At 43.1% G+C, this 24,370-nt stretch overlaps 1 protein-coding gene across 1 annotated transcript in view; it reads right to left on the bottom strand.

The window, feature by feature from the left end:
* Positions 1 to 24,370, bottom strand: part of ERG (ETS transcription factor ERG) — a 63,360-nt gene that overhangs the window by 26,597 nt on the left and 12,393 nt on the right. The window contains exon 2 of the mRNA XM_054290054.1: positions 4,814 to 5,031. Coding sequence (XP_054146029.1) covers positions 4,814 to 5,031 — 218 coding nt within the window. The remainder of the gene's footprint in view (positions 1 to 4,813; positions 5,032 to 24,370) is intronic.

Below are 24,370 nucleotides of genomic sequence, written 5' to 3'. Positions count from 1 at the left end.
CTGCCTTGGCAACAGGAATGATCTCCAGAGGTGCCTTCCAAACCCAACAATTCCACAACTCAGTGATTCTATGGAGCTGCCTAAATGCTCTAATTAAATCCACCAGTATCACACCATGATGTAGAGGTGCCTCCTACAGCTTAAAGCCTGCCAGCCTGGATCCTGGGAGCAGGATGGATCTGTTGGAATGCAGAGCTCCACGTGGATGGATGAATTCTCCCTCCCCATGCCTGGGCACAGCAGCTGTGACAGATCTGATGGTACAGGGCAGCTCAAGGGCTCCCCATATTCCAATTTGCTGACTTGTATAGCACAAAGAATCTACTCCTTAGGAGACTTTACATCAACGGAAAAAGAAAAAAACCACCAGCAAAGAAACTCAAGGTCACCCTGGACTCTGCAAAGTCCTCCAGTGTGTCAGACATTCTGAACCTGGAGAGTACAGAGGCTCTTTGATGAAAATTCAGGCAGTTACATGCAAAGAAAAATGGTATTTCCCAATAGAGCCAGCACAAAAGATGTATTAAGTGATAATTTCATTCTCAAATGGTTTTCAAGCAACAACTGGTAGCACTTAAATCAACATTTTGCACATGATTAAATCCTAAGGACAACTAATTATTTCTGGCATTTCTTTCAAACTTCTCTATCAGCCAAGCTGATGTTGGAAAGCTTCTGCTGTGCTTTCACTGCAGTTAACTTTCAAAATACTTCTTCAATGAAATCATCACGCTGCTCATGGCAAGAGAAATTTATCTGTGGCCTGAATAAGACTCTGTGTTCCCCTTCAGCCTGCCTGAAAAAGATGGATTACCTACAGTAAATGTCATTATTCCAAGCCACCTTTGTGTAGTGCCACCCATGGGCACGGCAAAGCCCCGTGGGTGAGCGTATTCCAAGCCCACTGGGAAATCCATGGATTTATAAATGTTATTTAAGCAGTACCCAGAGCCTCATGAGAGCATTTCCACAGAGTGAATTTCTCCCTGAATGCATGACATGAATTGCACTCATTGTGATAGAATTGCTCATGCCTCATTTGATGGAATACATAAAGAACAATAAACAGCAAAGTGCCAGTGTGGCATATGCAACATCCAGATTTATACTGCAGAGTGAATCTTTTTGGCCTGACCCAGGAGCAATAAATAGCAGGAAACAGGATTGTTACACTCAGGTGAAAGATTGACTGCAGTGTAGCACAAAAGGTCTCATTAGATTTATGTACCTGGAAGGAACTGAATTAATGTACTTAGAGAAACTCAATTTGATACCACCTGTATTATATATGCAACAACAGCCAGGTAAATGATAGCTTTAATTTAAACTTTTCTTGCTTTATTTAATTTAAGGTAAGCCCCCAGACTGTATTTCGTGGTGCTGGGCTGCAGGGTTTATCTTGAAAAATACTGTTATTGTTAAAGAAAAGTGGGTAGCTAATCCCTGTGCAGCACACTGAAAATAACCCTTAATTTCATTCTAATGGCATTTCTCTGGTATTCACAGGAATGCCAGCTCTGAGACTGTTAAATTTGGAATTTAATGTAGGGCAATTACAGCCAAAATATGTCTGGGGAAAGTCCTAGCAGAGAGGGTACATTCCTTCTCTGTGTGGGTGCTTAATTGGGGGTGTCTGAGGAGTTCAATGTGCTCCCAAAATTTTATCCCCCCCTCCAAAGCACAGAATATATGGCCAGGAAGCTCTGGACAGCAAAAAATCGCAATGTTAACTTCTCCCTGGCCACCACTTTGTGGGATCTCATTCCCTGCTTTGCATCCAGAATCATTCAGATCCAAGTGTTCACATGAGAGGACAGAGATGCCCTGGAGATCCTGAGGGCAGCACTTGCACAGCTCTGAGATGTGGGGTTGTATTTTAGACTCCTCCGGGACAACTCAGATTTTAAAATGGGTCTAAACACAGCAGGTACAGTTGTAATAAAAAATGAAATGCAGCTCCAAGCGCTCCAGGAATTGCTTGTGGAAATATTGAACTGACAAAGCATTTTAAGAAGTGAGGAAATATTATAATTTAATATTATCATTTAAGGAAATAGTTTTATGGATGGCAAAAGAAGAGAGTAGGGAAGGCTTCTGCAGAAAAGAAATGCAAAGTAACTCACAGAAAGGCAGGGTAGCACAATCTGATTCACACTCTGTTCTCCCTAAAACTGGCAGGAAAACCACATTTCAATTCCCAGAGTGTAATAAGATGACATATTACACACATGTATGTGAGATGTAGAAATGCCACAACTTATTTATTTTTGTTGATTGGCAGTGTTCGTTCTCCATTAAAAGTGTAGTATTAAGATCTTTTTATCAGGCCTGAGTTAGACCCTATAAAATAAAAATTCTCTGATGAAATAAACAGTGTTTTTTAATGACAATAATTAAAAAATATTATTTTTGTGTATAGTATGAGCATGCAATATTTTTTTGTTTTTCTGCTAATTTTTTTTTTTGTAGCTTTTAAGTGATTTTTTTTCCTTTGGTAGATTTTAAGCGATTTTTTCCTTTTTTCCTTTTTTTTCTTTTTCTTTTCTTTTTTTTCTTTTTCAGCAAGTCATGCCTTAAGAAATGTATCAAAGTATGAATTTTCCTTGCTGTCTCCATTTAGGAACTCTGCACTGATCTTTCAACAGGGAAGGCTGTAAAAAAAGTCAAGATTAATAAACAAACACCTCCCACTGTCCCAGGCTGCTCCAAGCCCCAGTGTCCAACCTGGCCTTGGGCACTGCCAGGGATCCAGGGATGGAATTCCATCCCAGCCCCTGCCCACCCTGCCGGAGAACGATTCCCAGTTCCCAAGATCCCATCCAGTTTGAAGCCATTCCCTGTGTCCTGTCCCTCCAGTTCCTGATGAAGGGCCCCTCCCCACAAGCACAAGCATTTCATGAGGACAGTGCAGACAGCTGTGAAGGAAATGCAGGCACCTCTATCCACAAAGGGGAATTTTGGCAGATGAAATCTCAGCCACTGCCTGTGCAGGGAGCCACAGCATCACCCTGAGTGCTTCAGTGCGTGTACATGCTAATAGAAAATAGCAAAAAGAAGGAGAAAATACAGAATCATGGAATATCCTGAGTTGGAAGGGACCCACAGGGATCATCCAGTGCCACCCCTGCCCTGCCCAGACCCCCCAAAATCCCACCCTGGGCATCCCTGGCAGTGCTGACCAAAGGAGCTCTGGCAGTCTCAGGGCTGTGCCCATTCCCTGGGCAGCCTGAGCAGTGCCAGCACCCTCTGGGGGAAGAACCTGTCCCTAAAATCCAACCTAAAACTCTCAGCAACAATTAACTCTGATTATCTACTCCAGTGCACTTCATGGAATTTACACTGAGGGAAGCTGCGATCAGTTCTCTTAAAGAAATGCCAGCACAAATATTTCAGAGGCAATTTTAGGAAGCAGGTAAGACTGATTTTGAATCAATACACCATTTGTGATTATACCTGTGCATTTGCTTAGCACAAAAAAAAAAATAATAAAAAGACACTGGAATAGGTTAAAGACACCTAAACTTCTGAATAAGCAGCCTTACAAGAAAACGTCCTCTAACTCTTGGTAACTTCAGCTCACCATTTATTTCTATGTATCTCAAATCTTTGACTGCTCACTGGAAATCCTGATCTGACTTCAGCCCAATTCCCACCCTCACCACAGAACAGGGGAGGTGTGATAAGCTGGCAGACCACTTTGCCCTGCCCGTGGTGCTCATCACACCAGCACAGCAAGTGTGAACAGCAACCACAGAGCCCAGGGCTGAGGTTTTCCTCAACAACTGACCCTGGGAGATGAGATTAAAACACAGCACAGGTGTTTGTGACAGGGAGATGTGAAGCACAGGCTCCACTGGTACATCACCAACAATTGTCAGCAACTGACTCTTCTGGACCTTTGCCCTTCAGCAACACCAAAGGAAAACTGTTTTGACAGTCAGGGATTTTAAACAGGAAAGCACTTGTTTGGATAGCTTCCTTAAAAAAAAATACAAATCTTCATTGTGTTTCTTCAGATGTCCCACAGGGTGCTCCTAAGCTTGGGAAAGACACCAGTCAATATCCAAAAATCCACTTTAATACCTTTGCAGACTAATTGACACAAGTCTTCTTTATAGTGACATTCCCCAAAAAATGTCCTGAGACAACAGTCAATACATAGACACTCTGTGGCTACTGCCTGTTGAGTTATTTATTTTTCTGTTCCTTTCTACTCCCCTGCCTGCCTCCATATTGATGCTGTTTTTTCAGCATGAGTTCTTAAATCCAGCTCCACTTTTTGGCATTATGTTTACAGTGACTACAAAAGGAAAGATCAATAGTTCACTCCCTCTGCCATTACAAGATTTTACTGCCAGTGTTTCCCTGTTTGGTTATTTCTGGAGCAAAGACAACTGCCCAAATTGCTGGATTTGACAGCTTCCATGGAGTGTTAGATCACACACACCACACCCTTTGATGGATCAGTGGTGCTGCTCCAGGCTACAGCAAATCCCCATTTTATTAACTTTAATATGTGCTCTTTCACCTGGTGTGCAAAGCAAATTCACATCCAAAAAATGATCAGCAGTCAGAGGAAAGGCATTGTACAAGCTCAGGAGAAGTCTGTGTCAATAGTACCATTTCAGACCCTCTGTAAAACCTGAACATGGATTGCAGGTCAAGGTAGGACAACCTGGAGACTTCTAGGATAGCAGCGGTGGCCAGGTGGGATAATGAGGCACCTAAAATGGTGCTAAATACACAGGTTGAGACAACTGAGCCACATCCATCACAAAAATCCCCGTTCTTGAGCCACCCCCAGCCTCCTTACCTTGACCCATTCACCTGGTTGGGGTTACACTCCATCTTGATGGTGACTCTGGCCGGGGGCTGTGACAACCAGTCCTGCTGGGGGACACGTGGGCTCATCTTGGAGGTCTGCCCATATTCACTGGAGGAGGAGGCTGTCATCTCTGTCTTGGTGAGGTGGGGTGATCCGTAGGCGCACTCGAACAGGGACTGGTCTTCGCTCACCACCGATAATGCTTCCTGCAAACCAGAGACAGGTCAGGGCAAACAGCACAGGGCTCCCCAGGGAAAAAGGGATTGTCCATCTCACAGGGAGGGGAACAGTCTCATGCATCAAGGAAAAATTAGGCTGGATGCTAGGAAAAGGTGTTTTACAGAAAGGGTGAGAAAGTTCTGGAATGGGAGGTGGTGGAGTCCCCATCCCTGGGGGTGTTTAACAAAGCCTGGATGTGGCACTGGGTGCCAGCGTTCAGTTGAGGGGTTGGGGCTGGGTGGGACTCAAAAGTCTCTTCCAACCCAGTGATTCTGGGAATTCTGTGAATTGCTCTGCACAACTCCCTGACACAAGGGGCACTGAGGGGAGGTCAGGCTCTTCTGCCATGTCCCAAGGGAAAGGAGGAGAGGAAATGGCCTCAAATTTAGGAAGGACCTTGGGACACTGAGCACATCCAGAGGAGGCATTGAGGCTGGAGAGGGGCTGGGAACACAAACCCTGTGAGGAAGCCCTGAGGGAGCTGGGGGTGCTCAGCCTGGAGAAAAGGAGACTCAGGGCTGTCCCCATCACTCTGCACAGCTCCTGAAAGGTGCCCGTGCTCAGCTGGGGCTGGGCTCTTTCTGCAGCAGCACTGACACACCCAGAGCACACAGCCTCAAGCTGCACCAAGGGAAATACAGGTTGGAGAGCAGGGAAAAGGTTTTTCCAGCAAGGGTGAGAAAGTTCTGGAATGGCTGGCTGGGGAGGTGGTGGAGTCCCCATCCCTGGGTGTGTTTAACAAAGCCTGGATGTGGCACTGGGGGCCAGGGTTCAGTTGAGCTGTTGGGGCTGGGCTGGGCTCAATGATCTCAAAGGTCTCTTCCAACCTGGCTATTCTGTTCTGTTCTATTAGCTTTTAGGCACAGCACTGTTGTCACTGAAGGTGAGGACCCATGAGGACAGATGTTGTCAGCAAATGACAGGACAGCTGTAACAGTTGTGCAGCAGAGGATGGGATGGAATGGTACAAATAATAATGTGGTTTATATCCCTACAAAAGATGCTTGGAATATTGCATGATCATGCCTGAGGGTGTTAGTTACCTACAGTGACCAGAAAGAACAATTCTCTATGAGAAAGGGAAAAGATAATACAAAGGATAATGCAAAAGAGAAAGAAAACAAAACTTGGATAGCAATGTTTCTTTCATATTTTATTCTGTTTTTCACTCTGCGTTTCATAGGAAAATTCACTGGATTAGAAGTTCTCTCCCTGACATTAGAGGTTTGCCACTGGTCATAGTGGCAAACAAAGTCCTGCTGTGGGCTCTAGGACTGCTGCAAACCCCACCAAAGGCAACAACAAAAAAATTCCACTTACTTTGATGTGGTTTGGATAAGATTTAAGTCCTTTTTAAAAATAGATGGACTTGATGGGGGAACTCTCCCTGGGGAGACCCTCCCAGAGCAGCTGAGCAGAAATACAACCACACACCACCAAACCTTGGTTACAGAGGACAGGGCGGGGTGGGCAGCACAGCCCAGGTCTGTGGGGTCTCAGTAGAGATAGAGAAGGTGAGATCTGCTGAATGCAGCAAAAATTGCAGCCCCTGAGAGCAGCAACCAAAAACCAGGCCCTGCTGAGCCCCTGGGATCCTCCTTTTCCTTCCTCAGGGACCCAGCCATGTCCTTTCTGGACCAGGAGCCAAGAGATTTAAGCACAACCTTTAACACAGGGACACTATGCCCACCAGCCACTTTCCTCCCTCTCATGGCAACTCTTCCTGGTGGAAATCCCACTCTGGAACTGTGGGAAGGGCTTCCCATCCTCTTCATGGCAGCATGGGGGTTATGGTTGAGGGCACCAGGGCCCATCAGGTGCCATCACATCTGTCTGGAGGTCAGACAGAGACCAGAGGGAGGGACAGTGACCCTCTATCCCCACTGCCAAGCATTCCTGCTGGCACCAATTCCTTCCCTGAGCTATCTGGAGTTGAGTCTTGTGAGTGAGGCAGTGCCTGTAGCCATCACGTCCATCAGGAAGTGTGGGAAGGGCTGAAACTCCTGAAGGGACACATCCCACCTGAGATGAGGCTCCCCAGGCACGAGAGCAGCTCTAGGCTGCCACACTCCTGCTGTCCTCCAGCAGGGCACAGGCTCAGGGGCACCCTCCAAAAGCAGAATTCTGAGGAAATCCACCTTCTCCAGGGGTCACTTTGGGGGCACAAGGTGGTTAAGGGTGCAAATTCAAGAAATGGAAGAGGGCTGTCCAGGGAGGTGTTGGGAGTTCTCATCCCTGAAGGTGTCTAAGGAGCATCTGGATGAGGCAAGGAGGGCATCAGGCATAGCTTGGGCTTGATGGGCTGGGAGGGCTTTTCCAGGCTTGGTGGCTCTGTGAAAGGACAGCGGCCCACTGTGTGATTCCATCCTGGCATGGAATGGAGAAGAGGTGCAGCCCAGCACCTCCTCCTTGGATTTTGGGGACAATCCCCACAGTGTGACTCCATCCTGGCAAGGAATGAAGCAGGAGTGCAGCCCAGCACCTCCTCTCTGTCACTGTGGGGACAATCCCCACTGTGTGACTCCATCCTGGCCCTGTGGCATGGAATGGAGCAGGGGTGCAGCCCAGCACCTCCTCCCTGGATTTTGGGGACAATCCCCACAGTATGACTCCATTCTGGCATGGAATGGAGTAGGGGTGCAGCCCAGCACCTCCTCCCTGCCATTTTGGGGACAATTCCCAGCCTTGGGCCAGCGAGGAGCCTCCGTGTGGGCCCAGGGGCTGATGGAAGCTGACGAGGAGGCTGGGCCAGCTGGCCATGGCTGCGAGTTTGGGGGCCAAGGATCAGGGAATGAGGGGAATCCTGAGCCAGACTCAGGGCAGGGAGCTCTGTGAGGCAGTGTGGGTGGGCTGTGCTCCTGCCAGATCTGCTGCTGACGGCCAGAAACGTGGTCCTGTCAGCAGAGGAGAAGGGAGAGAGAAAAGGGATGGGAGTTCTCTGGGAGGGTGGGTGGTTTTCTGCAGGCTCCCACCCTCCCTGGCTGCTGAAGAGGGCTCTGCTGAGCTCCAGCAGTCACATGCTGTCCTCAAAATCAGTGTTTGTTCATTTGAAGAGCCATGGTGTGACCCTTGCAGATGTTCTATGCAGGGGGAATAGATGGACTTCATCCTGGTGAGTTTCTACTCTGTGATTCTACATTTCCTCCTTTTTATCCACCCGGTTTGTGAGCCCTTGGGGTGCATTCTGCTAATATTCATAGCTGCAAAGGTGAGGACATCACTTCCAGCCTCTTACTGCCTGTGAAAACTGAGATCACCCCTTAATCCCAGGGCTTGGGGAGGGGGATCTCAGGCCCTTCAAGCTCCCTGAGACTCATGATTGCATTACTAACACTGAGTTCAGGCAGTGATCTGCACCTTTTTACTGCTGATTTTCAGATGTCACCTGGGTGCAAAGATCACCACTAGGCTGCCACCAGTGACTTCTCAGTTCCTTCCTTCTCTCCCACCAAAACGCAACCAGCTACCTCTGCCTCTTTGGTTCTGTGAGACAAAAAGGATGCCAGGATAACACCTCCCCTTTTTGTCATGCCAGAAATCTTTGCTGTTGGTGGTCTGAAGCTTTTGTAAAGAGCCTTTTCTGAGAAAACCTGCAGACCAAGGAGGTGTGGGGGGAGATGGCCACTGGTCCCTTGCTCCTCAAGGATTCTTCCCTGGCTCTACTGAGATACCTCAAGGAACTTGATGTGCTTGGAGAATAAAGTAGCAGGCATGACATAACAAGAACTAAAGAAAGGTGTTACACTGGAAGGAAAATAAAGAGCACTTTCTCAGCAGCACACGAGATTTTTTCATGAAATAACTCCACAAAATTAAATATATGTGTGCACAAACACAATCTGACCAGATGATCACAGTGCATCCCATGCTTGACACTACTGAATGCACAGTTCCCTCTTTTCTGCCCCAATCCATGAGACAAAAAACACAAACCGAAATGTTGATTTTGAAAGAGTTACCTCCAGTAGATACACTAAAGGGTGAATTATACAGGAGAAAGCTGATACAGATTGCAAATAAAACATTATTTAACTCTATTGACTATTGTAAATAGTGGAATATTGTATTTAGTACTGTAAAGAGTATAAAGAGTATACTACTGTTAGAGTATTGTATTTACTACTATAACTGTTCACTCATGGACCTTTTCAAAACAGGCATCAAGCCTGTTTTGGAATGGAGAAATAAATCCATAATGGATTTATTTCTCATCCTCCCCCACACAAGTGACACAAAGCAAATTTTTCTGGCTCCTATTAAAAATGACTCCACCTAATGTAAGTTAATTTATGGATATTTAGGGTAAGTATAAATGTAAAGAACAACAAGAAAAAAAGCGTTTTCTATTTATTGGCATTACTAATGACAACAAACACTGCTTGTGCTATGGGTGTCCATTATGTTGCCTGAAGAGGGAAAATGCAAACATTTAAACTTCCTGATGAGCACAGTAAATGCTGGAAATACAAACCAAATTACCTGGGGCTGTGTGAATATCTACAACTATGGACACAAAACAAGACAAACATAAATGAGCCCAAGAGACAGATTTAAACTTCACATTTGAGAGGAAAATTCCTGGAGAAAGCAAGCTGAGCCTGAGTTTAGCTGTAGTTTATTAGACTGAGTTTAGCTGTGGTTTATTAGCACTCATCTGTATCCATCCTGCTGGTTATCAGTTAGTGCTCACTGCCAGGTCTGGGAAGGCTCTGCAGGAACCACAGAGCTCCTGCCAGCTTTGTGTGCTGTGGGTCAGGCCCTGTGTGGACGATCATTAATGTGTACCCCACAACACCCTCTGACATTCACCCTCCTGGTCTTGATGGCCTGTCTGGAAGGACAGCAGGACAGGGATCTCCCCTCCCTGGGTGACAAAAGCTGCCCTGGCCATCAAAGCCTGTGCAAGACATGAGGAGTCAGCACAACTAAAGAACGTGGACCATGCTGGAATCAGCCTCAGGTCTTCTTCAGCCTCTTCTTCCTCTCAGTGATCTTTAATCAGTGAATCAAAGAATGGCTTAGGTAGGAAGGGAATTAAAAGATCACTTCATTCCACCTCCCTGGGACACCTTCCACTGTCCCAGGCTGCTCCAGCCTGTGTCCAACCTGGCCTTGGGCACTGCCAGGGATCCAGGGGTGGAATTCCATCCCAGCCCCTGCCCACCCTGCCAGGAAACAATTTCTCATTCCCAAGATCCCATTCCCTGGGTCCTGTCCCTCCATCCCTTGTCCTCAGTCCTTCTCCAGCTCTCCTGGTGCCCCTTTAGGCTCTGGAAGGGCTCTGAGCTCTCTCTGGAGCTTCTCCTCTCCAGGTGAGCACCCCCAGCTCTCCCAGCCTGGCTCCAGAGGGATTCCAGCCCTGGGATCAACTTAAACTGCTTAAAAGGTGAGGATTTGTGGCCCAGGCTTTTCTGAATAATCCACTGACGCTACAAGACCCAGGGATGCTGAACAACCAGAACCCAACCTGGCAGAACCACCCCGGAATCTCATCCTGGGGAAAAGCAGCCAGCAATAGGAAGCATTTCTCAGTTCTACAGGAATTTCTGATAATGGGCATGGCTTGGTGTCCCCAAAGTGTGAGCTGTGAAAGGAAGGCTCCAACAGCAAGCTGCTGTCCTGGAACAGCTGACAGAAAGCAGTGTGGGTTATTTCTCTCCTAAAAACAGGGACTCCAAAATCTGCTTTGTGTTAAAATTGCAAATGCAAGCTCCTGGACCAAATCTAATAGAAAAATTGTCAGAACTCACCATCATGAAAAAAATAGCGGCATGGTCTGGCCACGTAGAAATGTAAACAAAGCTATTAATACTGACAATGTTTGGCAAGGTTTTATTACATATGGATGCCAGTTCTATTCCTAGTAAATGCTTTTCATTACTCATTTACATGTTAATCTCTTTTTCTCATCCATATTAATGCTGTCTCTGGAGCAGTTTGGCAACATCAAGCCGTAAGTGGGATTAAGAAATGTAAACATTAATAATTATTACAAAATAGATGCATTACAGGCTTCTTTCAGTTTTGCAAAGGTTTGTAGCTTTTTGACAATAATTTTAGCAGTGAATGGGTCATCTTCCTGAATTTCACATGATGCAACATATTCTCATGACATCTTAGAAATGAAGCCTTTAATTTCTAGTAATTAATGTCTGGAGTAAAGGGATATGAAGAAAAGAACACATGGAGCTTAAAGGAGAAGGTGGGAAGGGTCTTTCATGCAAGTCTGTGAAGCAGAGTTGTTGGTATTTGAGGTCAGTATTGAATATGAATATTCCTTATTTCATCTTCCTTTCTCCACAGATTTCCTCTCATGACATCACAGGAAAAAAAAAACAACCACAAAACCTAAACAAACCCATGTTCCTTCATTATATTCTTTTTATATTTTAATTGCTTATACTATGCCAAACCTGGCTTCTCCCTTGGACTTTCTGTACTAATGATAAAAGAACAAAATGATTTCTCTATTTGGTTTTGATTTACACTTCACTGATAAGTTTAAAAAAAGAAAAAAGAATAACAGACTGACAAATCTGTAGAACAATAGGTGCAGCAACGCCTTAAAAGTAGGCATAAAGTCATTAGGACAAAGGTGTTTACTTAATCAAATGCAAGATTACTTGGCCTAGAAACATGAAGTTACAGGAAATGTGATTGAAGTAGTTCCCATCATGAGAAGCACATGCAAGCTGCCCCCTCCTTTAAATGCAATGTCAGGAACTCAGGACAAAGAGTGTTTTTTTCTCTAAAGTTTGGTCAAACTCAAGAAATGGCTACACAAGACAATAAGGTGTGTGGTTGTGCAGCAGAATTTGCTTGGGATGAGGGATATTGGGGAATAAACAGAGCAGCAGGATTTTAAAGTGCTTTGGAGGTCACTCTAACCCAGGCGTTAGAATGGACAATGGTTTTAAACTGTTTGATTGTTTTTTTTTTTTTTCATGAGCAATGGTTTTAAACGGAAGGAGGGCAGGTGTATATTATATTTTAGGGAAAAATTCTTAGCTGTAAGGGTGGTGAGGCCCTGGGAGAGGTTACCCAGATAAATTGTAGATTCTCCATCCCTGGACGTGTCCAAGGTTGGATGGGGTTGGGCAAGAACTGCACCAAAGGAGGAGGATGAATGAGGGGACACAAACACAGCAAAACCCCTCATTGTACATTGAAATGCTAGAGAAATAAAATGCATTTTTTGCTTCTTCAGACAGCATTCCCAGACTCCCAAAAGGACCTGTTACCCTTGGCTTACAACACTGCGATAAAGAACTTTTAATTAACTTTGCCATATGCATTGCACTTATACAATCTATTTTTTGACATCAGTTTTATAATATTTCTCCTCATCAATGTAAACACATTTTGCTTTTCTAATCTGATTGCATGATAATACATAGATGAGCACAAGCTTTGTCCTCCCCACAGCCACAATCCATTCAGACACGGGCTGTTTCTTATCACTTCTCAGATGTCTACAGTTGGGCAGAAAAAACGTCTCTGTTCTAAAAAGAATTCTGACATACTGCAACTTATTTTCATTCTAAATTAGACCAAAAGCTGTTAAACAAAAACTTTCACCAAACTGTTTATTATGAGGATTAATTGTAGCACACCAGCGTGTGTTTTGCAGATGTTGGAACTTTCTAATAAACAGTCACATTTGGAGAGGACCTGCATTTTCTGAGGGAAGATTGTTCTCATCAAGGCCGTGCAATTAGCTCCTTAAGTGTTTCCATGCTTTAGTGCTCTTAGTATCCCTTGTATACCTGATAACATTGGTTGTTGAAGGTTTGTAAATTGAATGACAAACTGTTTGTAATTTGAATTACAAACTGTTTGTAAATTGAATTACAAATTGTTACTGAAAGAAAGGACAGGTGAGAGTGTGGAGGAGACTACACAGGGCACAAGATTTGAGCAAGTCACTCTTCTTGCTTGCTGCTCTCCTACCCTATCCTCCCTAGACTGCATCTTCTGATGCTCTAGGAAGCTGCTCATCTGGAGTGAGAGCCTAATTTCAAACAGGAATGTCATTTCCAGGCTGGAGCAGAGAGCACAGGGAGGCTGGACACCAGAACCTCCCCGAGCAGTGGGAACTCATCCAGTGTGAGACTCTGCTCACGTCTGCAGCAGGCACCACTGCACGAGGAAACAAGCTGGGCTTGAACTGCTTCAAGAGCCAAAATTTGCAGCCCTGCTCCAAAGCCAAGCCTTTGAGCCTTGGATTCATTGCATCCAGCAGCAATCGGGTGAAACAAAAGGCAAATGATTGATGTTTTAGCCTTGCTGTAGCTTATTAATCATGATGCTTGTACAAGCCTCCCCTGACCGTTTGCAGAAGGAGGATATTCAATATGGTGTGGGGAACATACTGGAAAAGGTTACTGCTTAAAATGCAGTCACCTGAGTCAGGAATTGCAAGGCACATCTGGAATATGTTTTCCTTCTAAATCTCCAAGTCTTGGATTCATTAGATCAGACAAAAACCCCGCATATTATATTCATGAGGAGAGTTCAGGAACAACAAAAAGCCTTGGCAAGTACAAGATAGGAAAGACAGATGTTGTCCTCACCTCCACCCATGAGAATGTGATTGCCAGCTCAGCCAACATCCTCCAGCTCCTTTCAGGGAGCACTTGGAGACTCCGCGTTAATCCAAACACAGGCCCAGTGCTGCCACTTATCAGCTCTCCTCACCTCTTGCTGAGAAAAATACAAGGATGTTTGGAGGCCCACTTGAAAATAGGAATAATCAAGCATCCATCAAAGTGAAGTTATGGAATTGCAGGCTAGATTAATTTCTGGGAAACGGCAGCAGATGTTTGAGGCCTGATCCTGCAGCCCTCTTTGCGTAACTCTGACTTCACCGCTAACGTGGGCAGAGGCCTCGTGGCTAAGCCCAAAGGCTCAATATTTTGTGTCTTAATGAACAAATTCTGAAATAATATAAATTCAAATGCAGACCCTGGTGCCTTATCACAATTTCTAATAAACTGTCATTCCTGAAATGTCAGCAAACCATAAGGTAATATTTGCAGCATCAGCCATTCAACCCTATGTCTGCAAAGGCTTCAGAAAATAAAAAATCACCATTTCATTATTGCAGATGGTGAAATTTTGATCAAAAATACTAAAAATCAATGTTAGAAAACACATCTCCCTCATGCCAAGCTGTGTGCTGCATTTCACACATTAAAATTATCACACTGATAATTTTCCAGAGCAGGCACGAGCAGCTGATTTAAAGAGTTGCCATTTCACAATCAATTATTTCATCTGCAGCTTTTATCTGTCAGCAAAGTGCAAATAAATAGCTTAACATCAAGCCAATATTTAATATATAGAAGTAGGAAACTCTTTTATAGATGCCACAGAGATGAAAACTTCCACCCTGCACCTGAGTGGACTTCAAGCTTCTTGGAAGCAGCTCTGCCCATTCACAATAACCAGAGAAATGCAGCTCCTGAGTGAAAGTGGACATCAAAAAAATCTCCTCCTGCATGAGCAAAGTGCTGGAAAATTGTTTAAACACTGAGGCAACACTAGTTTTTATCAGCTGCACCATGAGCTGAACGAAGAGGGTGCAGGGTTGCAGCAGCATAATGATCAGAATAAATATTCCTGAATGATTATGTCAACCTTAAACCACCAGGGCTGGAAACAATACAAATATATCCTGCAGATTGTATATTGCATACAATATATTGCATTTTTAAAGAAACTGGAGCTTTGTATGCTTATTTTAGCACTTCCATCCATGGAAAGAGCTCGAGCAGTGAAGTTTGAATGACTTTTCTTCCAGTCAATACAATAGACTTTTCTTCCTTTTCATCTTGAGAGTATGGTCAATTATAAACTTTGAAAGCTGAAAGTTTTTTTTCTCCTTCATTCTTGGCTGTAAATTTCTAGGCCTGCAAAAATTTCTAGAAAAGTGAGAAAACTTTGATGTAGAACCCTTTAATTTCTATTTCAGCCCAGGACTAGCCTGTTGCTGCTACTTTGCTTTTCAGATATCAATCTGAAGGAGCAGCCAATATTCTATTTTGTTAAAAAGTACAAACATCTTGAGTGTTTTTTCAGCAACCTTTCCAGCAAAAATTTGTTTTGCAAAGCTGATTGCAGGTTTGTAAAGTGGCCCAGAGCCCAACAGGAAGGGAACTGAGGCTGCACACACCTGCCATGAGCTAACAGATCAAAATGATATTGGGAGAGAACCTTGGGAGAGAGTCTTGGGACCAACCAGTGCCCAAAACAGGCACTGATCCCATTCTAGACCACCAGTCTTATCCATGTTTTATTTCTCTTAAAATCCTTTGCATCTTGGCCAGCCCCAGCAGTTCACCTGGGCAGTTACTTAAAAAATTACTGTGTGTTAATCAGAGTTATTCTCTGTCCAGAATTAAAGCTTTTCCTTGTACACAACCCCTCAATAAAGGGGGTTGTGTACAAGGAAACTTATGGAAACTTTACTGAGAAAATTTTTAACATGATTTTTAGCCTTATTCAAAAGACCTGCCCAGTGTTATGGTAACATTTGAAACACTTTTCTCTACTGTCTAAGGAAAATTACAAGGTTATACACTAAATTTATAATTTGTTCTACTACATTTAATATTTGTTCACTTTGGTGGGTTGACCCACCATAGATATATTTTATATATAATTACACACTCCTATTTTATATATGTAAAAAAACCCAAACCAAAACATATAATGTATATAATATAAATATAATATAAAATGCACATATATATGTATGTATATATAAATACATATGTATGTATGTATATATAAATGTAATATATATATGTAATATATAGATATGTAAGATATATATTACATATATCTATATGTGTGTATATTTATTCATTTATTTATTGATATACACAAACTCTTAAGTATATGTACACACGAACATTTTTAGAGGATCCCACCCTCAATCTCTAAGGAAATTTAAAAATAAAAATAACTGAGGTATTAAAATACATTTCCTTAAAGCATAGCATGTACCAAGGACAAGCTCATCAGCAAAGTGATTAAAAATGTATGGGAAGGAATGAAGAGATCCTTACAGTCACTGCACTGAGGAAACCAGAAAAAAAAACTGCATCCAAAGGAGTTTCCTTTCCAGAGAAGCCTCGTTTTTCAGGAATGCCTGAGAGCATGAGGGAAATAACACTTGGATGGAGGCCACGAGCTGAGCTCCTGGTGACCCATCACTTCCCTGCAGGGCCTGTGCGTGGTGTTTGTGCACATGCACACGCCAGGGTGAGCGCGGCTGTGTCACCAGGGGGTCACTCATCTTCCTGCTGCAAAACCTGCCCTGACAGGGCAGTCTCAGCTTCCAACATCCCCCACCGCAAGGGAGCCACAGGAAAACAAAGGGGTGTCTGCAGGGTGGGTGAGCAAGTCCAACCAGCTGGAGAATCTCAGAGGGTTCACAGAATTCCCAGAATCCCAGAATCCCTGGGTTGGAAGAGACCTTAAAGATCATCGAGTCCAGCCCAGCCCCAACACCTCAACTAAACCCTGTGTTCACCTTCACATGTATTTAAAACTTTCACTTTGCTATTTAGAGAGCACTGACCACATTCAGCTCTTGTGAATCTCCTTGCTTGAAAGCTTCTGGAAATGCTGCTCAAGCCATCTTTGTATGTATGGATGCTTTTATTCACTTCCAAGTGTATTTTGCACTGAAGTAATTCTTCCCTGGGAGGGTGGGGAGGCCTTGGTACAGTTCCCCAGAGCAGCTGTGGCTGCCCCTGGATCCTGGAAGTGTTCAAGGCCAGGTTGGATATTGGGGCTGGAGCAGCCTGGGACAGTGGGAGGTATCCTTGTCTATGGCAGAGGGGTGGGAAAAAGATTATTTTTAAGGTTCCTTCTAACCCAAACCTTTCCATGATTCTATAATTCTGTATATTTTACTGACTTCTCCACATCAGACAACTGGAATTAAACCAAAATTTACATTACTTTTTAAAAATTTACTCTGTTAACAGTGCTCTCCGTCTTTGCACAGCACTGGAGCAGAAAATCTTTTGTTTATGTTTTTCTCCCTTCCTTTTCCTCAGACACCTTTTACTCTGGAGCTCCCATGTATACACTGGATAATTACATATGTAGTATTGCATGCCTCTCATGGTATTCTCCATTTCAGGAGCATATGGAATATTGCTCAGATGGGTAATCCTTCTAAATTCAGACTGAACTTTCCAAATATGCCCACTGTGTATGTAAAATATGACTTCCTGTCACGATAACCTTTGCAGTGTATAGCCCAGCATACCTTCCTATAATTGTTTATAATGAATATCTTGATTCATACTTCTGCACACATTATTTTAGTCATCTGCCACAAAACATGACTAATGAAATTAAGGCAGGGTTGAATGTCAAAGCATTAAGTCATTTCTTTGGGTGCAAAGACAGGAGAGGGTTTAGTGAAACAGCAATAAAGTTAAGTGCCTGCTTTTCTTTGAGGATATTTAATTTACTCTGCTGAACCAGTATAAAGTAAGGATATTGTTGTTTTAGCTCAAAGATTAGATAAAATCATTCCAGGAGACTGATTTTTTTTTATATATTGCATTTAGAGATGCAGCCAAATCAATGGATCAGAAGAAAATATTGTTTCATACCTATGGTAGACAAAGTGAACATTCTTTGTTTGTACCCAAATAAATCAAAACAGAACCATCCCAAAAAGAAACTCTCACATACACACACACACACACAAAAAACAAATTATTTGTGACAGTATAAAAAAATCTAATCCCATTTACACCTGTGCTTTTGCTTTTAAATTAAGTTCTTATTACTTTATTTAAGCAATGCCTTTCTAAGTAAAATCTTCAAAATCACAAAATAAAAATGATTACTTCAGAAAATTCTCAACTGTTTCATTCTTTTTCATTTTTTTTTAGAGATCTGCCTCACAAATTTAACCATTATCTTCCAACTCAAACCATTTTGTGATTGTAGGAGCTTGTGGCTCTCTGCTCAATCTCACATGCAGCAGAAACAGGTCGTGGCCCATTTTTAATTTTACACCTGAAGAAGAAAAGGAAAATGCACGTGGCAATATCTTTGATGTGGTGGCAAGAAAATCCTGCAGCTTTTCCCTGTGGCAATAATTCTTCCAAACTAGTGATTACCAAAGTTATCAGTCAAAATCCAGACCCTGCAGCTCTGACACTGACTGGATTTTGCAAGAAAACCATTATCAGCTCCAGAAAGGCAAAAAAGATCAGCTGCTGCCATTGATGGAAAAGTGAACTGAGAACATCAATGCAAATGAAGAGAATCTTCTGTCCAGAACTGTGAGATCTGCATTTACCACAGCAATAGAAAGCTTTAAGATGCTTTTTAAGGTGTTTTTTCCCCACACGTCACTAACAAGTGTTTTGTACACATTGCTACAAGAAATGAAGCTGGGTGGATGCAAAATTTAAGATACGCTAAAATATATATATTTTTATTTGCCTTTTTTTTTGGGCTGTATTGAAAAATCACCCCAAAAATGTCTTTAGATGCTGTAATCCAGGCCTTCCAACATCCAGGAGAGGTGGAGAGGTATGCAGGCTGTTTCTCTTTTATTGTTTCCCCAAACAAACCCATTTCCTACAAGCTGTTCCCATATCTTTCGTGCCACGTCCAGCTTCCCAGAAAAACAGCAGGAAAACAAAGTGTGAACTCCAAACAAGCCATTTCCCCAGAACAATGTGCCACACCAAGGAGAGAGAGAGAGAGATAAAGGGGAGGAGGGCTGGGCGAAGAGCTGGAGGGAGGCAGAGGAGCTGCGGTGATGCTGCCAAGGGACCCAGAGAAAAAAAGGAAGGAGGAACTTTTAGAAGTCACAGAGGGGAAGAGTTGTGAGTTGTGCAACTGTAAATATGCAACAGGCAGGTTGCCAACTATTTCAAAGGATTTGAGGTTTCAAAATCGTCGAGGAGGCTTAACTGATTTGCACTCTGGGTCTGGAGCTCCCAGGAACACCTTTACATGTCTGAGAGGCAGAAACTGCTCCATCCTTTTATAGATTCCTCAAGCCATACTTGGTCAGCATTTCAAGCTGAATCAGTAAGGAATGTAAACAGACACCATTTATGCTCCTCTGCAATCTAATAAAATGAAAGCATGGACTAAATAAAGAGAAATGATAGATGTTGTTGGGTAAGGAGGGAAAACCAGATGAGCTTGTTCACTTAGTTCCTGGCTGACCTGAGCAATCTCCAATGCTCCTGCTGTTCAGAAGACCAAGAAAACCTATGGGCTGAGCTCCCACAGGAATAAAACCCATTCATTGAGACACATGTGATAAAAGAACATGATAAATGTTACCATGACATTTTAAAATCCCGTTTCTGTATTTGAAGGAATAAAAGTAAGGAAGGAACAAATCATTCCAGCCTTTCTGGCCATGAGGATTATTGAAGTAAGAAAAAAAAATTAGCGTAGAATCAACACAGTTGGAATTGGGCTGGGCTGGTCCCCCAACCTGGGCATCAGGAAAGGGAGAATTCTGTCCCTGTGCCTTGCTCAGGTGATTTCCCACCTGCAGAGCTGCCCCAGCCCTGGCCCAGTCCAGGGAGGAGCTGGAGCTGCTGCAGAGAGCCCAGAAGAAGTAATGAATCATCCAGGGCTGGAGCCCCTCTGCTCTGGAACCAGGCTGGGAGAGCTGAAGTGTTCAGCTGGAGAAGAGAAGGCTCCAGGGAGAGCTCAGAGCCTCTGCCAGTGCCTCAAGGGGCTCCAGGAGAGCTGGAAAATGAAGATATGTAGTGATAGAACAAGTGGGAATGGCTTCAAACTGAAAGAGGGTAAAGTCAGGTTAGATTGGGAAGGAATTGACTCCTGGTATGGAATTCCCAGAGCAGCTGTGGCTGTCCCTGCATCCCTGGCAGTGCCCAAGGCCAGGTTGGACACTGGGCTTGGAGCAGCCTGGGACAGTGGGAGGTGTCCCTGCCATGGCAGAGAATTGAAACTGGGTGATCATTAAGGTTCCTTCCATCCCAAACTATTCTATGAATCCGTGACATCAAGAATCTGACCAGCTTTGAAATCTTTGGGTAGGGAGGCACATCTTCTGTAATGAAAGAGAAAAATGGGGTTCCTTTCTTTTCTTCTGCTGATAAAAGATGCAAACACACAGATGTTGCAGTCAGTGCAGTGAAAACCCAAACACAACCATTTGTCAGAGGGACCTGGCATGACCATGAAAGGTGCACTCTGCAGAGAGGAGATGTGGGGCAACACTCATGTCACAATGTGCTCACTTCCTACTGGGCACTTTTACTTAAACGTGCTGTAATTCTGCAGCAAAAAGGACATTTCCAGTGCCTCAAAAGTATTTACTAACCATGAATTTTACGCAGTGCCAAATGCAAGAAATAAATGGATTCTGTTGTCTTGGGCAGAAATAGGGCAAAGGATTAGACAGACCTTGTCAGAAAATGCTTACAGATAAAACAGAAGAGACACAAGCTGAGGGAAATAGATACAAAGCAGAAGTTAAAGTGTGAGCAGTGTGACTGTCACAGCTGTGCCAGAGGTTATTTTCTCAATTTAAATGAGCAGAAAATAATAAGTAATGAAAGGCTACTACACATGACAGGCAAGATGTGGAATGAAGGTAAAGAGAAAAGCCTGGTAAAAGGGGAAGGAAAAGCAAAGTTTCAGGTTGGAAGGGATCTTAAAGATCATCTAATTCCAACTCTGCTGTGAGCTGGGACACCTTCCACTACTCCAGGGTGTTCCAAGCCCTGTCCAACCTGGCCTTGGGCACTGCCAGGGACGTGGCAGCTCTGGGCATCCTGTGCTCTCCTGACATGACAGCAGGAAGGGGAACTTTTCATGTTTTATTTTCACTCTGAAGATTGGACTTTGACCAAGAAAAGAATTATTCTTTTATCAATACTTCATTCAGCTCATCTGGAACACAGGCAGGTAATGAGGCTTCTGTAGTTGGGTGAGATTGGCACAGTGAGATACACTGGGAAGGCAAGGAATTAATTATGATGTACATGGAGCTGTCCAGCCTTGAGTATCAGAGAATACCAGAATGGTTTGGGTTAAAAAGGACCTTAAAGTTCATCTCATTCCACCCCTGCCATGGCAGGGACACCTTCCACTGTTCCAAGCTCCAGTGTCCAACCTGGCCTTGGGCACTACCAGGGATCCAGGGGCAGCCACAGCTGCTCTGGGAACAATTCCTAATTCCCAAAATCTCATCCATCCCTGCCCTCTGGCAGTTTGAAGGCATTCCCTGTGTCCAGTCACTCCAGGCCTCAGCAGAGTCCCTCTCCAACTTTCTTGTTGGTATCTGTGTCTGAACTGAGCATCTGTTCAAAGCATCCATTTCTCAAGGCCATAATTTTTCAGCCAGCCAAACACAGATTGTTAAGGATTTCACACACCAATTTTACCTAAACAATTAGCAAATTCATTTTGCTCCATCAGAGTTAACAGAAACACTTCACTAGCGTGCTCAGGGGAAATCTGCCTCTTCAGAACATCTTTTAAGTATATAAAAGCTTTCTTAAAGATACTTCCAGTGAGACTTAAATCTAAAACAGATCTTTAGAAAGCAAGTCTTTTGTAAGAATGTGGAAAACAGATCTAAAGCTTCAGTAAAACTTTTTGTTTCCTCATGTGGAGTATTTCATCACTGACCACGCATGTTTTAAAGCTGTTTATGACCCTCTGAAGCTTCAAGCACAACTGTGGAGAAAACATTTTCTAGAAACATTTAAAATTCTTGCCACATCTTCTTATATTCTACTTTTTTCTACAGATACGTTTTCTATGTTGAGTACACTAAATATTATATTGGTGACTGTGCCAATATATAACAAAAAAACACTACAGTAACATGTACAAAAAATATTTTTGAGTCAGTTATTTGAAAAATTAGTTCCTATTTATATCAAAGTCCAGAGCTCCTGATCCTGTATTTCTAGGAACATCTCTCAGGATATTTTTCTAAGTTTTACAAAATTTTCGAAGTGTCAATGAAATCATCATTCCTTGCAACAAAAACCACGCTGCTCATTTTAAAACCTGGTAGCTAAAAAATCTGCATTCTAAATTTATCTTTTATATGAGCCATAAATAGAACTATTTGCAAGTAAGAGCTAAGAGCATCTAATTAATAGATATTTTTCAGAGCACTAAAACAACTTCAGCATTAACTGAGCTTGGTGGCAGCCCATGCAATTTTAGCAGCTGAGCAGAATAATGTCCCATTTCAAGTCAGATGAAAAGCTCTTAAAGGCTATTAATGATAATTCAGTGGGGAATAGAAAAGCTCTGAAAATCACAATTAAAATGTCTCAGATGAAGACATGAAAATAAACCAGCTGCTTCTTAAAATACAGAGTGATTTTTTTCATATAATGGTGAGGATCTGTGAATGAAACTGAAAATTCTCTCTCCCAGTCCTCTGCCAGAGCCAGCATCCATCACACGGAATTCAAAAAGCCAAAATGTCCCATCCAGCAATAATAGGATTAAAGAAGAGGCTGCTGATGATACATTTGGGACTTATTTTCATTATTCAGAGGGAAAGATTTTCCCCCATGAGCAAAGTACTGTTAGATAGGTTTCAACAAGACCTGGATTTGATGAGTTGGGTGAACTGTGTTTCTGATGGAAAGGGGTGTGAGATGTTGTGTGAAGATCACAGAATTATGGAATGGTTTAGGTTGGAAGGGATCTTAAAGATCACCCAGTGCCACCCTCTGCCATGGCAGGGACACCTCCCACTGTCCCCTCCCAGCCCCAGTGTCCAACCTGGCCTTGTGCACTGCCAGGGATGCAGGGATGGAATTCCATCCCAGCCCTGCCCACCCTGCCAGGGAACAATTCCTCATTCCCCATATTCCATCCCATCCCTTCCCTCTGTCAGTTTGAAGCCATTCCTGTGTGCTGTCCCTGCATCCCTTGTGAAAAGTCCCTCCCAAGAGAGACAAACAGTGTAAAACCAGCTCTGTCCTTCAGAAATGTGCTTTCAGAAGCTGAGGGGAACTGAGGATTAAATAAAGCAAAGTGATTGCAATCGGAGTGGAAAAGAACACAGAGGAAGAGATGAAGTGGTGCAAAATGAGATGGAAGTAACCTGGTGAAGGAAAGACCATGAGTGATGAAAACCAGGCTGAGGCCTGTGGTGCCAGAGGGTTCTGCTGGTGGCTGGAGCAGGGGGAAGGTGTGGGCACAACAGCCACCCAGGGAATCTGGGAATGGGATTGGGAATCTGGGAAAGCCAGGGCTAACTGAGGCCATATTTTACATAGCACTTCTCTGTTTGCAAATCCAGACTTTTTTTTTGAAGTTTGGGCCTCTGTTCTCCTTTTCTTGGCCACCTTGTCATTCATTTAAACAAGGCTGGTGACTGTAAATGATCTCTGGAACACTGGAGATCACAGTTTATGCTCACTGCCATGAAAATTCACAGTAAAATGACTTTGCTTTTCTTGTCTGACAATGTCTCTCCAATACAAAGCTGACATCTTCAAAAAAAAATTGAAAACTTTGTCCTCCTTAGGACACTTCATGACTCAAAGAACTTCCTCAACAGATTCTGTTTTCCTACCTTTCACTTTGGTTTGGTTTTTTCAGCAGCACTGACTGGCACTGATAATTATTGCTTCAGTTGTTAATGGAATAGTGGGAAAATTATTTAAAACAAAATTTAAATCAAGTTCCTCCGAATGAGAATCTAGTTTTAGCATCCTTTTCAAGCTTAGAAATTTCATTTTCAGCATCATCCCAATCCTATTTAGCTAGGATTTCAAAGGAGTTAATTCTGAGGATTTATCAAGCTTCCTTTTTAACAATGGTGGCTGCCAACTTTCATGATCTTACTGAACCTTAGGTTCCTCTGAACCTAAACTCTGGAGTCAGCTAAAAACACTGTTGGATTTCATTTTCAGTAAAATATTTGTGAATTAGAAGGCAGATAAGACAAGCAATATACATATTTTTCCATTATTTTAAAATTCCATTATTTTTAAGGTCATGTCATTGTGAATTCTGAGTATTTTTAGTGAGAGAAAATTTAACTTTTTTTAATTGTCACCTTAATTTCAATATCACATCCCACTGCTTTCTATCTCTACCTTGAGATTTTCATATAAAACTTTTTTGCAACATTTTAACTTAGCTTCTTATTCCACCTTCTGAATTTCTCTACTTTTCACTAAGGAAAGAAACAGAGAATTAGGAGGGGAAAAAAGCAAAGCAATGCCTTGGGGCTCACAGACACCTCATGTAATGCTGACCTTTCTCAAGCAACCTAGAGCATCTTTAATTGATCTTCTGCAGTGTACTAAA

Source organism: Melozone crissalis, unplaced genomic scaffold (genome assembly GCF_028551555.1).
Source record: "Melozone crissalis strain CALT ecotype California unplaced genomic scaffold, PUWL_Pcris_2 ptg000075l_1, whole genome shotgun sequence".
In the NCBI taxonomy this organism is placed as follows: Eukaryota; Metazoa; Chordata; class Aves; order Passeriformes; family Passerellidae; genus Melozone; species Melozone crissalis.
This window is presented reverse-complemented; position numbering and strand designations above follow the sequence as displayed.